General features: G+C 49.0%; 1 protein-coding gene across 5 annotated transcripts in view; it reads left to right on the top strand.

The window, feature by feature from the left end:
- Nucleotides 1-14,649, top strand: part of ARHGAP32 (Rho GTPase activating protein 32) — a 235,744-nt gene that overhangs the window by 109,593 nt on the left and 111,502 nt on the right. For 2 of the 5 annotated variants that reach the window (XM_044281749.1, XM_044281750.1), the window contains exon 1: nt 3,593-3,974. The exons of 1 other annotated variant lie outside the window; for it this stretch is intronic. In XM_044281749.1, the coding sequence (XP_044137684.1) occupies nt 3,868-3,974 (107 nt within the window). In that variant the 5' untranslated portion in view covers nt 3,593-3,867. Of the gene's footprint in view, nt 1-3,592; nt 3,975-14,649 lie in introns of those variants that run through there. 2 more of the 5 variants (XM_044281751.1, XM_044281752.1) reach the window with 1 other exon arrangement.

The raw sequence follows: 14,649 nt of genomic DNA on the forward strand, positions 1-14,649 counted from the left end.
AGCATACTTAGTACAAGTTAATCGGTCTGAAAATGAGTCCATGAAGGTGTAATTTGTCCAGCGGCTGCCGCTCCCTGTCATTCTTCACGTCGGTGCGGAGCATTGTCAGCATCACCCCAAAACCGGAGCCAGGTCCATCCTAATGACCACCTTCGCACACGGCAGATTTAGAAATCCATGTGCTTCCCACCACAACCCCATTCAGATGAGTGGAATTGGAAATGATTGCTAGTCACAAAAAAACCTTCTGCACCAAAATCTGCTGCATGTGAAGGCGCCCTGACAGCAGGATCCAGTCCGTTCATGCCCATGCTCTGATCCTAGCAGGCGGCCCCCTGGCTGGAGCTGCTCCATGTGATCCCAGCCCTATGAGGGACATGTACCATCTGAGCTCCCCATCTGTATCACACAGAGGAGACCTCCTCACTGGACATGTTCTGCCAGAATCTGATCTCATCATCTCCATGTACTGCAAGACCACTCCTGTCCATATGATCCAAAGGAGCAGGGGGGGGGGGTGTGTCTGCTTCCTTGCCCACCCAGGATCCAGAGCACAGAGCTTCTCTGATGGACCTGGTTCATCTATTGCTGGTGAAGATTGCTCTCCACAGGTGGTCCTCTGCTCACTGACCTCATCAGCCGTTCATATATTTCATGATGAAGCTGCCCCCTGTCAACAATATAAGGGGTGGGGGTCGGATTCGGAAGCTGCTGTGCTCTCCTGTTACTGAGAGGATGTCCCCAGGAGATGTCATGAGGGGATTGTGATAATCACAGCCGATTATCCAGGGAGCGTCACCTTAAAGGGGAAGTAGCAATTTTAAAACTAAAGCCAATTCCACGGTTATGTCAAACCAAGGGCAGCCGTACACGTTACTTACAGCAGTGTCAGGTAAGCCCGCCATTTTTGGAGGGTCGGCCAACAACTTACTGTGTATGGGGAGCTCCTGAGGCCTCTTCACAGGAACGATACGGATTGTCTCGGGATGCGTTCAGTGAAACTCGCACCATTTTGCAAGTTCAGTCAGTTTTGTCTGCGATTGAGTTCAGTTGTTCAATTTTTCCTGCGCAGGTGCAATGTATTTTTCACTGAAGCCCCATTCACTTCTATGGGGCCAGGGCTGTGTGAAAAACGCAGAATATAGAACATGCTGCGATTCTCACGCAACGCAGAACTGAAGCGTGAAAAACAACGCTCATGTACACAGCCCCACTGAAATGAATGGGTCAGGATTCAGTGCGGGTGCTGTGCGTTCACTTCGTGCATCGGACCCGTGTGAAAGGGGCCTAAGGGCTCTTTCACAGGAGCGGATGCCGTGCGGGTAATCCACTGCATGAAAGAGAGCCAAGCCGCGCACCGGACAGCACAGGCATGGAGCATGAACCTGACTGATAATGCTCTGTGCCTCTGTGACCTTTTTACTCCAAAATCACAGTGAGATAAAGTTGTCACTGTGATTTTGTAGTAAAAAGATCAGAGGGGCACAGAGCATTATCAATCATGTCTGTGCTGTCCGCAGCCAGATGCAATGCGTTATTAACGCAGCCCCATTCACTTCTATGGAGCCAGGGCTGCGTGAAAAACGCAGAATATAGAACATGCTGCGATTTGTAAAGCATTGCAGAAGTGATGCATGAAAAAAAACGCTCATGTGCACAGCCCCATTGAAATGAATGGGTCAGGATTCAGTGCAGGTGCAATGCGTTCACCTACTGCATTGCACCCGGGCGGAAATCTCGCCCGTGTGAACGCAGCCTAACTCTTCCAACAAGTGATGTCGAAGGAGAAGAGGACACACTTTTTACCAGGGAGATAAGCCGCCACCACCATAGGTTTCCAGCAGCTAGACTGAGAACACACACAAGCATGGCCGAACCGAGAGGGTGTGTATGAGGGAGCGGCTGGCGGACGCCTGTTATGCTGCAGGTGTAAGGCCTGGTCAGCGGTACGGTCACCTCTTCTAATTATTGGGTTTGTCTTTCCAGCCATAGACCCCACAGCGTCCAGTGTCCATAGACAAACATTAACAGGGGCTCAGAGTGCAGCTCTGGAGTATAATACAGTATGTAACTCAAGATCCGTGCAGGATAAGTAATGTAATATATGTACACAGTGTTCCTGCAGCAGAATAGTGAGTGCAGCTCTGGAGTATAATACCGGATGTAACTGAGGAACAGTGCAGGATAAGTAATGTATGTACAGTGACTCCAGCAGCAGAATAGTGAGTGCAGCTCTGGAGTATAATACCGGATGTAACTCAGGATAAGTAATGTATGTACAGTGACTCCACTAGCAGAATAGTGAGTGCAGCTCTGGAGTATGATACAGGATGTAACTCAAGATCAGTACAGGATAAGTAATGTATGTACACAGTGCTCCAGCAGCAGAATAGTGAGTTCAGCTCTGGAGTATAATACCGGATGTAACTGAGGATCAGTGCAGGATAAGTAATGTATGTACACAGTGCTCCAGCAGCAGAATAGTGAGTGCAGCTCTGGAGTATAATACCGGATGTAACTGAGGATCAGTGCAGGATAAGTAATGTATGTACACAGTGCTCCAGCAGCAGAATAGTGAGTGCAGCTCTGGAGTATAATACAGGATGTAACTCAAGATCCGTGCAGGATAAGTAATGTAATATATGTACACAGTGTTCCTGCAGCAGAATAGTGAGTGCAGCTCTGGAGTATAATACCGGATGTAACTGAGGAACAGTGCAGGATAAGTAATGTATGTACAGTGACTCCAGCAGCAGAATAGTGAGTGCAGCTCTGGAGTATAATACCGGATGTAACTCAGGATAAGTAATGTATGTACAGTGACTCCACTAGCAGAATAGTGAGTGCAGCTCTGGAGTATGATACAGGATGTAACTCAAGATCAGTACAGGATAAGTAATGTATGTACACAGTGCTCCAGCAGCAGAATAGTGAGTTCAGCTCTGGAGTATAATACCGGATGTAACTGAGGATCAGTGCAGGATAAGTAATGTATGTACACAGTGCTCCAGCAGCAGAATAGTGAGTGCAGCTCTGGAGTATAATACCGGATGTAACTGAGGATCAGTGCAGGATAAGTAATGTATGTACACAGTGCTCCAGCAGCAGAATAGTGAGTGCAGCTCTGGAGTATAATACCGGATGTAACTGAGGATCAGTGCAGGATAAGAAATGTATGTACACAGTGCTCCAGCAGCAGAACAGTGAGTGCAGCTCTGGAGTATAATACCGGATGTAACTGAGGATCAGTGCAGGATAAGAAATATATGTACACAGTGCTCCAGCAGCAGAACAGTGAGTGCAGCTCTGGAGTATAATACCGGATGTAACTGAGGATCAGTGCAGGATAAGTAATGTATGTACACAGTGCTCCAGCAGCAGAACAGTGAGTGCAGCTCTGGAGTATAATACCGGATGTAACTGACGATCAGTACAGGATAAGTAATGTATGTACAGTGACTCCAGCAGCAGAATAGCGAGTGCAGCTCTGGAGTATACTCCAGGCTCGGTAATGTACGCAGTCCCGCGGTCTCCCGGCGGGAGGGGTTGGCGCAGGGAGCAGCCTCTGCCTGTCTGGGCTCGCCGTGTTGTGGGCAGGTATGTGACGGAGGGGCAGAGCCAGGATCGCCGCTCGTCTCCTGCGGCCGGACGCATCGTGTGAAGCGTGCAGAGGAGAACAATGTGGCCCGCGAGCCTCTCCCCCGCCCCCTGACTCTGCCCTTCCCCGCGCCCGACCAGGAACAGCTGAAAGCCCAGCGGCGCCCGCCCTCCTCCCCCCCGAACAGACGGGGCTCCCGCACCTGGATCCTGGATGCCCGGCAGGCGGCAGTGCACCATGAGCGGCCCCGGGGGATAGTGCCTGGCAGCATGAAGGGGACCGGAGCCTTCCTAGCGCTCCCCGCCCTCCAGGCAGCCCCGTCCTCAGCCGGCAGGATGGCATCGGGCGGCGGCGAGGATCTGCAGGAGCTGGAGAGGTCAGTGGTGCGGGCGGGCCTGGGCATTGTGTGTGCCACCTGCTCCCGGGGAGGGCACTCAGCAGTACATTGCGGTGCTGGAGTCTGCAGAGCCGGGGTGTGTGCGCCGCCCCGCGGTGATGTGGGTATAGGGGTCTCTACCGAGGGTGTGATGGGGTAAAGGGGTCTGTACCGAGGGGGTGATGGGGTAAAGGGGGTCTGTACCGATGGGGTAAAGGGGGTCTGTACTGAAGGTGTTAGACCCAGGTGTGATGTGACTAATGGGGGTCTGAACTTGGTGTGATGTGGCTATAAGGGGTCTGTACTGAGGGGGTGATGTGACTATAGGGGCGCCTGTACTTGGTGTGATGTGACTATAGGGGCGCCTGTACTTGGTGTGATGTGACTATAGGGGCGCCTGTACTTGGTGTGATGTGACTATAGGGGCGCCTGTACTTGGTGTGATGTGACTATAGGGGCCCCTGTACTTGGTGTGATGTGACTATAGGGGCGCCTGTACTTGGTGTGATGTGACTATAGGGGCGCCTGTACTTGGTGTGATGTGACTATAGGGGCGCCTGTACTTGGTGTGATGTGACTATAGGGGGCCCCTGTACTTGGTGTGATGTGACTATAGGGGCGCCTGTACTTGGTGTGATGTGACTATAGGGGCGCCTGTACTTGGTGTGATGTGACTATAGGGGCGCCTGTACTTGGTGTGATGTGACTATAGGGGCGCCTGTACTTGGTGTGATGTGACTATAGGGGCGCCTGTACTTGGTGTGATGTGACTATAGGGGCCCTGTACTTGGTGTGATGTGACTATAGGGGCGCCTGTACTTGGTGTGATGTGACTATAGGGGCGCCTGTACTTGGTGTGATGTGACTATAGGGGCGCCTGTACTTGGTGTGATGTGACTATAGGGGCGCCTGTACTTGGTGTGATGTGACTATAGGGGCGCCTGTACTTGGTGTGATGTGACTATAGGGGCGCCTGTACTTGGTGTGATGTGACTATAGGGGCGCCTGTACTTGGTGTGATGTGACTATAGGGGCGCCTGTACTTGGTGTGATGTGACTATAGGGGCGCCTGTACTTGGTGTGATGTGACTATAGGGGCGCCTGTATTAGACATGTTAGGCCCAGAGGTGATGACTTTGGGGAGACAGTACAGGGGTGCCTGGAACTGTAGGGGGGTAGTATTGCCAGTGGTAGACTATAGAGTGTTGTGTATTGAGAGTGTTTGACCCATTTGTGACTTCATGGAGTACCACTGGAGGGGTTAGACTCTGGTGTAATAACTGCAGCAGGTACTGTTTTATGGGTACCTGACCCAGTTGTGATGATGACTGTGGGTATAGTGAAGGGGTGGCAGAGCTGGGTGTAAGGAGGCAGTAATAGGGTTGTCAGATCCATTTATATTAGCTGTAAAGAGTCTGTATTTGGGGGCCTGATCAGTTTGTCAGGTCTAATTACTTGAGTGTAATGACTGTAGGGGTAGTATTGTGGTGTCACACCTGCTTGTAATGACTGTAGGGGTAGTATTATGTATCAGACCCAGATGTAACAACTGAAGGGAGCAGTATTGGTGGCGTCAGACCTGGATGTAATGACTGTAGGAGTAGTATTGTGGTGTCAGACCCGAATGTAATGACTGTAGAAGTGTTGTGGTGTCAGTCATGGGTGTAATGACCGTAGGGGTAGTATTGCAGTGTCACACCTGCTTTTAATGACTGTAGGGGTAGTACTGTGTGTCAGACCCGGATGTAACAACTGAAGGAAGCAGTATTGATTGAGTAATGACCATTGGGTTACTATTGTGGTGTTCGACCTGGATGTAACGACTGTAGGGGTAGTGTTATGGTGTCAGACCCAGATGTAATAACTGAAGGCAGCGCTATTGATAATGTAATGACTGTAGGAGTAGTATTGTAGTGTGAGACATGGGTATAATGACGTAGGAGTAATATGGTGGTGTCAGACCCGGATGTAATGACTGTAGTAGCGCTGTGGTGTCAAACATGGATGTAACAAATGTAGGAATAATATTGTGGTGTCAGACATGGGTGTAATGACCGTAGGGGTAGCTTTGTGGTGTCAGACATGGGTGTAATGGCCATAGGGGTAGCATTGTGGTGTCAGACATGGGTGTAATGACCATAGGGGTAGCATTGTGGTGTCAGACATGGGTGTAATGACCATAGGGGTAGCATTGTGGTGTAATGACCATAGGGGTAGCATTGTGGTATGCGAGATGGGTGTAATGACCGTAGGGGTAATATGGTGGTATGCGAGATGGGTGTAATGACCGTAGGGGTAATATGGTGGTATGCGAGATGGGTATAATGACCGTAGGGGTAATATGGTGGTATGCGAGATGGGTGTAATGACCGTAGGGGTAATATGGTGGTATGCGAGATGGGTGTAATGACCGTAGGGGTAATATGGTGGTATGCGAGATGGGTATAATGACCGTAGGGGTAATATGGTGGTATCCGAGATGGGTATAATGACCGTAGGGGTAATATGGTGGTATCCGAGATGGGTATAATGACCGTAGGGGTAATATGGTGGTATCCGAGATGGGTATAATGACTGTAGGGGTAATATGGTGGTATGCGAGATGGGTATAATGACCGTAGGGGTAATATGGTGGTATGCGAGATGGGTATAATGACCGTAGGGGTAATATGGTGGTATGCGAGATGGGTATAATGACTGCAGTAGTGCTGTGGTGTCAGACATGGATGTAATGACTGTAGGGGTAGTACTGTGCATCAGACCCGGATGTAACAACTGAAGGGGGCGGTATTGGGGGTGTCAAACATGTGTGATGTTTTGGTGAGTGCCTTGATTTTTACTTGTATAGTAGTTCAGTATGTGCTGGTAGAACATTGGTGATGTCTTCAGTTCATGGTCTGAGTAATGGCAGGGTCCGGCCACCTCTGCACGCCCTAATAAACGCCGGGCTGCCCTCTTGTAGTCAGTTGTGGGGCGCGTGTTACCTGTGCTGGACCGTCTCTCCTCCTAGATGGACTGGTCTTTGCCGGACTGTGGAGTCAGTGAGCCACAGTTCAGACTTGGACTCTGTTTTTCCATATTCTGACTTCTTCATGCGTTGCTTATGTCTAAGGCCGGATTCAGAGGGCTGTTCAGATTTTTGTCCACAAATCGCATACGTATCTGGACGTCCACATGGTGCCTGGTTTTCTTTGGACATAGAATGGACAGGATTGGTGCGCACTGCAAGCTTCTTAGCATATAGCCATAGACCAACGGTGAAGTGTGAATTTTACAGTTTACATTAGAGAATATCTGTCACCAACATCAACCCTATTAAACCAGGCATATAGGCTGGTTGGGTTGATCATGCTGACAAAAACAATTCCCTAATTAAGTATTTCTGTTGTTCCGTTTTCAAGAATTGCCAGTTTTTTATTGATATGTATATGAGCTTTCTGGAGCACCGAGGGGACAACTAGAGCTCTCGGAGCACCAATTAGTAACACCCCTACAGCTTTAGTCCCTTCCCCACCTCCCTTTGGATTGACAGGGCTAAATGAGATGTCTTGTTGCACCTGTGCCGTGCCTCCTGGTCTCAGCGCTTGTGCAGTGGATCTGCTTCTGCTCTCCAAACAGCACATATTCAAACTGAGCAAGCGCTGAGACCAGGGACACAGCACAGGCGTGAGGGGATGGGTGCGTGCTCAGTTGGAATCTGCACTGCTTGGCGAGGTTTTTTAATGGGTCAGTGTGCTGCGCGGATCTAGTCCAGGTGGCACAGATCATTCCTTATCACAGTTTTTTGATTGTCAGAACAGCATGTATTTATATGATTGATATTTCAAAGCTTTCCTAAATCCCTAGGACAGTAAATATCCATCAAGCTGTGCATTTAAAGGGACCCTGTCACTATGAAGTGCAGACCGGAATATGGTTCCATGGGGAAAGATTCAGTAAAACTTGTCATTTTTATATTTAAACCTCTGCTTTTCAGGCTCATGAGTCATGTGGGCGGTGCCACTCAGTGATTGACATCTACCTCTGCATAACCAGGCACTCGGGGAAGCCGGTCAGTCACTGCTTGGGACCGCCCACATGACTCCTAGGCATAAAAGAGCAAAAATATAAATTAATAAATGACAAGTTTTATAGAATCTTTTCCCGTAAAACTATATACCAGTCTGCTCAGCTCCTCCTGCTCTATAACCTGCATTTTCACGATTGAAGGTCCTCTCTAAAGCGGTTAGACACCCCTCTCCGACGCCAAAGCTGCATGCAGAGGAATGCTGACTTAATCCCCCCCCTTAATAAATTATGTAATACTAGTAATCTATAATAGTTTTATTCAAGCCAGAATTGGAGTCGGTACATTTCTACCGATTTTTGACTCCACAGCCCCTGGTTCTTTGATTGCTTTGGATAATTCTGTACCCTCTCAGTGCTATAAGGTGAGGATGGGTAAAGACATCAGAGCTGCCCCCCCCCCCCCCCCCCCCCCCCTCAAATAAAAACGGAACTCCTAGAAAGTGTCACCCTCACGAACACTGGTAAACCCTGCACCGCTGTGCCGCTCCCTCTTGTAGATAGTCCTTCACCGATAATTATGAGCCCTCGAATCATACGTACAGCCGCTCCTCCCCCGCAGAATTTCAGGTTTAGCTGGGATTTAAGGCTGCCTTCACACTCTGAAGATTTTGTTGCAGAAATTTCTGTGATTGAAAATCAGTTCCTTTTCACATAAATGGGGTTTGCAGAAATCCACCAAAACAACCCCACTGTGAAATGTCTGCAACATACTCTGCCATATGTGAAGGCACCCGTTACCCCCCGTTAGTATTCTCCTTTTCTTCCATGCCCGCTCTCTCCTGCTGCCCGTGTGGGGTGTCTGCCCTTGGCGTGTACAATCTCCCTTCCCGTGTGGCCACAACTTGATTCTTGCTGGATGTAGTCATTGATTGTGACTAATAGGAGAGGAGCCGAGTCTTTAATTAGTGAACGCTTGTAACAATGGCGGCTGCATGTCGGCACATGAGTCTCGGTGAACGCTGATCATCGCTGGAGCACAGGAGCTTCCCAGCACTGGATATCCCCGGCTGTGTGCAGGTCCGGATGTATAGCCCAGGAAAACCGCTCCATGTGACGGCTGAATTTCCCAGCCCGAACACCGCTCCTATGACCTGAACTTGCAGCATCATAATGGTTTATGATGCTGTGAGTACGGTAAACCCGCCGTTGGGCATAATCGTGCTGTGAGTTCAGGTCCGAGGAGAGGCATGCAGCCATCGCCTCCAGCGTGTTTCCCAGACCGAACACACGGAGACTGGCCTTTCTTTACGTCTCTGGACGTCAATGTCGTCTATGCAGCATGCGGATAAGGCCCCATTTACATGGGCCAGGACAAAGAGCGATGATCTGGAACGCACCATTCATTCCTGTCGGTAATCTGCTTATACACGCAGCAGTCCTCCCCTTGTTATGTGGAGGAATGATTGCTGCTAAGATCGTTTGACCCCAGCAAATCCCTACACAATGCTCCTATGTGCTGCATCACCCAACAGATGCTGTCGGTACTCCCAGTAATGGTTGTTAGTATATATTTTATATCGTGGTGACCTTTTTTATTTGTCAGGTTACCCACGCCGGGCCGGGAATGACCCGCAGCGCTCCACTGGCTAATGTGCATGGAAACTTTCCTAATTCAATCCCTCTGCAGTATGACACGTCCTCGCTGATAGCGCAAAATGTCAATTAAGTCATTTGTCATTTGTGGTGAACCTCGGATCACCTTCGCCACCATTCTCTCTGGTTCCCGGAGCTGCAGACGGGCTACTTGATCGTTCGCGATCGTTGCCCAGTGTAAACACAACATGATGGCAAATAATAATCCGCTCGTGCCCTCTATCAGATCTTTTATGCTGAGCTAAACCTCATTATTTATTGTCCGTACGTCCCAGCTTGTACGCTGGCATCCGCCTATTGCTTGAAGTTGATAGGAGAGGAATGAATGATCGTATTTACAGAAAAACCCACAATTACTGTGCTGATCAGCCTGCCATATTGTTGATTGCCATTTGTTACAGGCAATTTATCTGCCCAAGTACGAGGACACTTGCCATCACAGGTCGTGGGGTTCAGGGAGATTTAAAGGGGTTGTGTTAAGATTTTACTACTGATGATCGTGGTGGGGCCGACACCCTGCACCCCTGTTGATCATCTTGGCCTGAGACGGTTCGGTGCTTGAACTACTCGGCTCCCTCCATCCATTGTGTAGTGGACGGAGCTGGTTACTGCATTAGCCATCTCCATCCACCAATCGCATATTGCAGGCCTGTAGTAGAGTCCTGGACAACTCCTTTTATACTAACAGCATGAGTTTGGAATTGGTGACCTGAGGGAACCTAGAAACTTCATTGGGCATGCTCGAGATATGTGAAGACATGAACGTAGTAAAATCTTGAAGTCTCTGAGCAGGTCTCACAGCGTGGGGTGGGCATCATACTGGGTAGACTACTGCTCTTTCCTGCTGGCAGCCCACGCCAGTCGGGCTTTGAGCTAGTCCTGTCTGACAGCTTGGTTACTAGGGACCTGCTGCCTGACGGTCATAGAAGCCAGACTGTCTCTGATTACTCGGATCTCCAGCTCAGGGCAGAATTGGTTCTGAACGGCAGATGTCGGAGATGAACCCTTCCATGCTGCTCTTTTATCTCTTAAACATCTTGGTGGAGTTGCCTTTATCTAATGATGTGAACCGCCGGAGCCCTGTTGACTATAATGGGATCTGACCAATTTCTGGCATCAATCCTGGCTTTCGGGTGGACAACAAGTCTGGATTTCTTAACACTGAAGTGAAACTACCCTAACAAATCTAGAACCAGCCCTGTACCTCACATGGATCCACAGCCCGTCCCCAATTCATTGCTTTAATTGCAGACTGATTTCAAGCTAGCAGCTCAAGGGGATTTTCCTTTCTCATGGGGTGTGTCCTTTCTGCTTCAGCTCTCTCCCTGTAAGGGTGCGGTCCAGCGTTCAGGTTTCCCGACGCACTTTTGGAAGCCAAAATCAGGAATGTGTCGTAAAAGGAGAGAAAGCATTAAAGGGGTTTTCCGAGACTTTAATGCTGATGACCTGCCCTCTGGATAGGTCACCAGTATCTGATCGTGGGGGGTCTGACACCCGGGACCCCCGCCGATCAGCTGTTTGAGAAGGCAGCGGCGCTCCAGTAGTGCCACGGCTTTCTCACTGTTTACCGCCGGCCCACTGACGTCACGACTAGTCTCAACTAGCGTGGGCGGGGCTAAGCTCTGTTCACTTGAATGTAGCTTAGCCCCGCCCACGCTAGTTGATACTAGTCGTGACGTCAGTGGGCCGGCGGTAATGCGCTGCTGGAGCGCCGCTGCCTTCTCAAACAGCTGATCGGCGGGGGTCCCTGGTGTTGGACCCCCCCTGCCGATCAGAAGCTGATGATCTATCCAGAGAATAGATCATCAGTTAAAACAAAGTGCAGAACCCCTTTAAGGACAGATGCAACTTATATATTTTTTTTTATTCGCTCTTGGTTTTGACTCCTAAAACTGCATCAAGAAACCTGAAAATGTGTCCGTGCCCTGACTATCATATCTTCTAACACTAGATCCCCCTGGTGGCAGCAGAATGATGGAACTGAGCATGTGTATCCATCTCAGCAATGTTACTTAGGCCTCATGCACACGGCCGTTGTTTTGGTCCGCATCCAAGCCGCAGTTTTGGTGGCTCGGATGCGGACCCATTCACTTCACTGGGGCCTCAAAAGATGCGAACAGCACTCCGTCTGCTGTCCGCATCCGTTGTTCCGTTCAGTGGCCCCGCTAAAAAAGATATAACGTGTCCTATTCTTGTCCGCGCTTTGCGGACAAGAATAGGCGTTTATATTAAAGGCTGTCCGTGCTGTCGCGCATGGACGCCATCCGTGTTTTGCGAACTGCAAAACGCACCACAGTTGTGTGCATGAGGCCTTAGGTGGACACAAATTAATAAAACAGGTATGGCAATTTTCAATTTCAAGGAATTACAAAAGTGTTGACGTCCAGGTTTTGGATTGAATTGAAAAATGTAGAATATTTCTTTCATGGGACAACCCCTTTAATGTTAGAGGCCTAAAACCTGCAAAATTCTGCTGATGCTTTCTGCAGTCGTTTCGGGCAGACCTTGTATGAATCGGTGTCTGCCTCCAGTCTGGCCTGAATGGCGTCGGCTACGTCACACTTCTGATGCCATGCAGTTAGCCAGGCTCCACCACCTCATTATGTGCGGAGTCAGTTGATGACTGCAGAAGTACTGGGCACACTGGGGTGCCACACGATCCGTGCTGGGTGATGTCCTGGGTATCCATGGATCTATCCTCTTAATATCGAAGGTATTGCGGTGAGGGCTCGCAGTATCCACGCCAGGATGATGGGAATCATTGATTGTATACAGATGCTGTAGATAGTGGCGGCTGGATTACACATGAGACTGGACTCCTGCTATTGAGATCTTTTTGTTATAAGCTGAGCTGGGTACAAGATAAGTGGCCTGCCGCATGCCGGTACTTACCTTGAACTGGTGCATTGCAGATTGTCATCTGTAGAGATGGAGAGGCCCATAGAGCGGCTGGGATGTGCGGCATGTAACGGTCTCACAGCCCAGCCAACAATGAGACCTTGTTCACACACAATACAGAAGGAATGTGAGGAGGAGACCCTGGAATCTGTGCCCGCCGAATACAAAAGCGATTCAGAGAGCAGAACAAAGGCGGCTGGATGCTCCCTGCCGGCTGCTCCGCAGCGTCCTCATGAATGGAAACCATTTCACGTGATCACTTGTTTATGTTGTCAGGATGCATCGGCCTCCACACCTGCTGTATCCTCCATGCGGAGTCGCAATTTCAGAGGCCCCTGGAAAAATGAAAGGTGCCATCTGATTGGTCACCGCAGGCCACTGCTCCATTTTCTTTTGCACCAGTTTTGATAAATCTCCCTCTGCATTTAGTTGTCCCGTATTTGTCTTGTTTGCTGGGTAGGTACTAGGTGGGGTACATTCACATGGCGCAGTCAGATTGGCTTTATTCTATGCTTATCATCGGTGGCACAACGACGGTACAGGTTTTGTTGCAGTTTTGTACTGTTTTTGGGAAAAAAAACAACTTGTTTTGATCCCACTGAGTAAATTGTCAGGTCCAGCTGCAGAAGAGGACCCCCTACCATAGCAGCCGGGAGGGGGACCTTGTGTTTCATACGGTCACTAGAAAAGGCTGCATGACTTACAGGGCTCCTGTCAGCAGATCTAGTACCTATGAGACTGGCTGACCTGTTGTATGTCCGCTTGGCAGCTGAAGGCATCTGTGTCGGTCCCATGGTCATATGTGCCCACATTGCTGAGAAAAATGATGTTTTAATATATGCAAATAAGCCTCTAGGAGCAACGGGGGCGTTACCATTACACCTAGAGGCTCTGCATTCTCTTCTGACTAACGAACCCAAAAGTCATATTAGTCCAGAGAACCCCCAGTTCATGATTCTCGGGCTCCCCTTATAATTTTCCCTACCCAGGTGCCTAGTGCACACTGTCAGCCTAAGGACAGAAAGTTGTGAAGCAGCTTTTACCATTGCCCTGTTTGCAATATAAATAGTTGAAACTGCAGTCCTAATTCTGGAGGTTTCAGAGCTGAAATCTACCAACATCCCTTGTTTGTTCAGTGTCGGAATCCCAATAGCTCTAAATTACAGGAACTTGGCTAAACTGGGCTGGGTGTCTGTCCATGAGCTTTCAACAATGACCAGCAGAATAGTGAGTGCAGCTCTGGAGTATATTACAAGATATAAATCAAGATCAGTGCAGAATACAGTAAGTTAATTTATGTACACAGTGACTGCACCAGCAGAATAGTGAGTGCAGCTCTGGGGTATAATATAGGATGTACAAGCATGTGAAATAAGTATTGATCATGTCACCAATTTTCTACATATAGTCCTATTTCTAAAGGCGCTATTGAGCTGAAACTCTCACCAGGTGTCGGTAAGAACCATCCACTCCACACAGGCAAATAAATCAAACCATAGATGTCCATAAATTATGTGTAATAATGAGAAATGACACAGGGAAAAAGTATTGAACACGCTTACTGAAATGTATTTTATACTTGGTAGAAAAGCCTTTGTTGGCGATGACAACTTCAAGACGCCTCCTGTATGGAGAAACTAGTCGCATGCGTTGTCAGGTGTGATTTTTGGCGCATTCCTCCACACAAACTCACTTCAAATCCTGAAGGTTCCATGGGCTCCATCTATGAAGTCTGAGCTCTAGGCCTCATGCACACAAGCGTGTGCCGGCCTGGCCCATATTGTGGAGCACAAACTGCTGGTCTGTAACATACGGGCCCTGGCCGTTTTTGCACCGCATCATGGATGCAGACCTGTTGACTTGAATGAGTCTGCAATCCAGAAGGAGCGGAACAGAGGCACTGAATCCCACGTTCTATTTTTTTTTTTTTTTTGAATTGCAGCTAGATCACGGACCCAGGGTCTGGATCCATCTCTGAAATCTGCACGAATGTTGCCTGTGCATTGGGGACCGTAACTTGCAGGGAACTCCTTGTGCACGAGGCCTTAGTTCCTTCCATAGAGTTTCTATTGGATTCAGGTCAGGTTATAGGCTTTATTTTCTTTCTCTAAAACCT

The sequence above is a fragment of the Bufo gargarizans genome, chromosome 2 (assembly GCF_014858855.1).
Source record: "Bufo gargarizans isolate SCDJY-AF-19 chromosome 2, ASM1485885v1, whole genome shotgun sequence".
Lineage (NCBI taxonomy): Eukaryota > Metazoa > Chordata > Amphibia > Anura > Bufonidae > Bufo > Bufo gargarizans.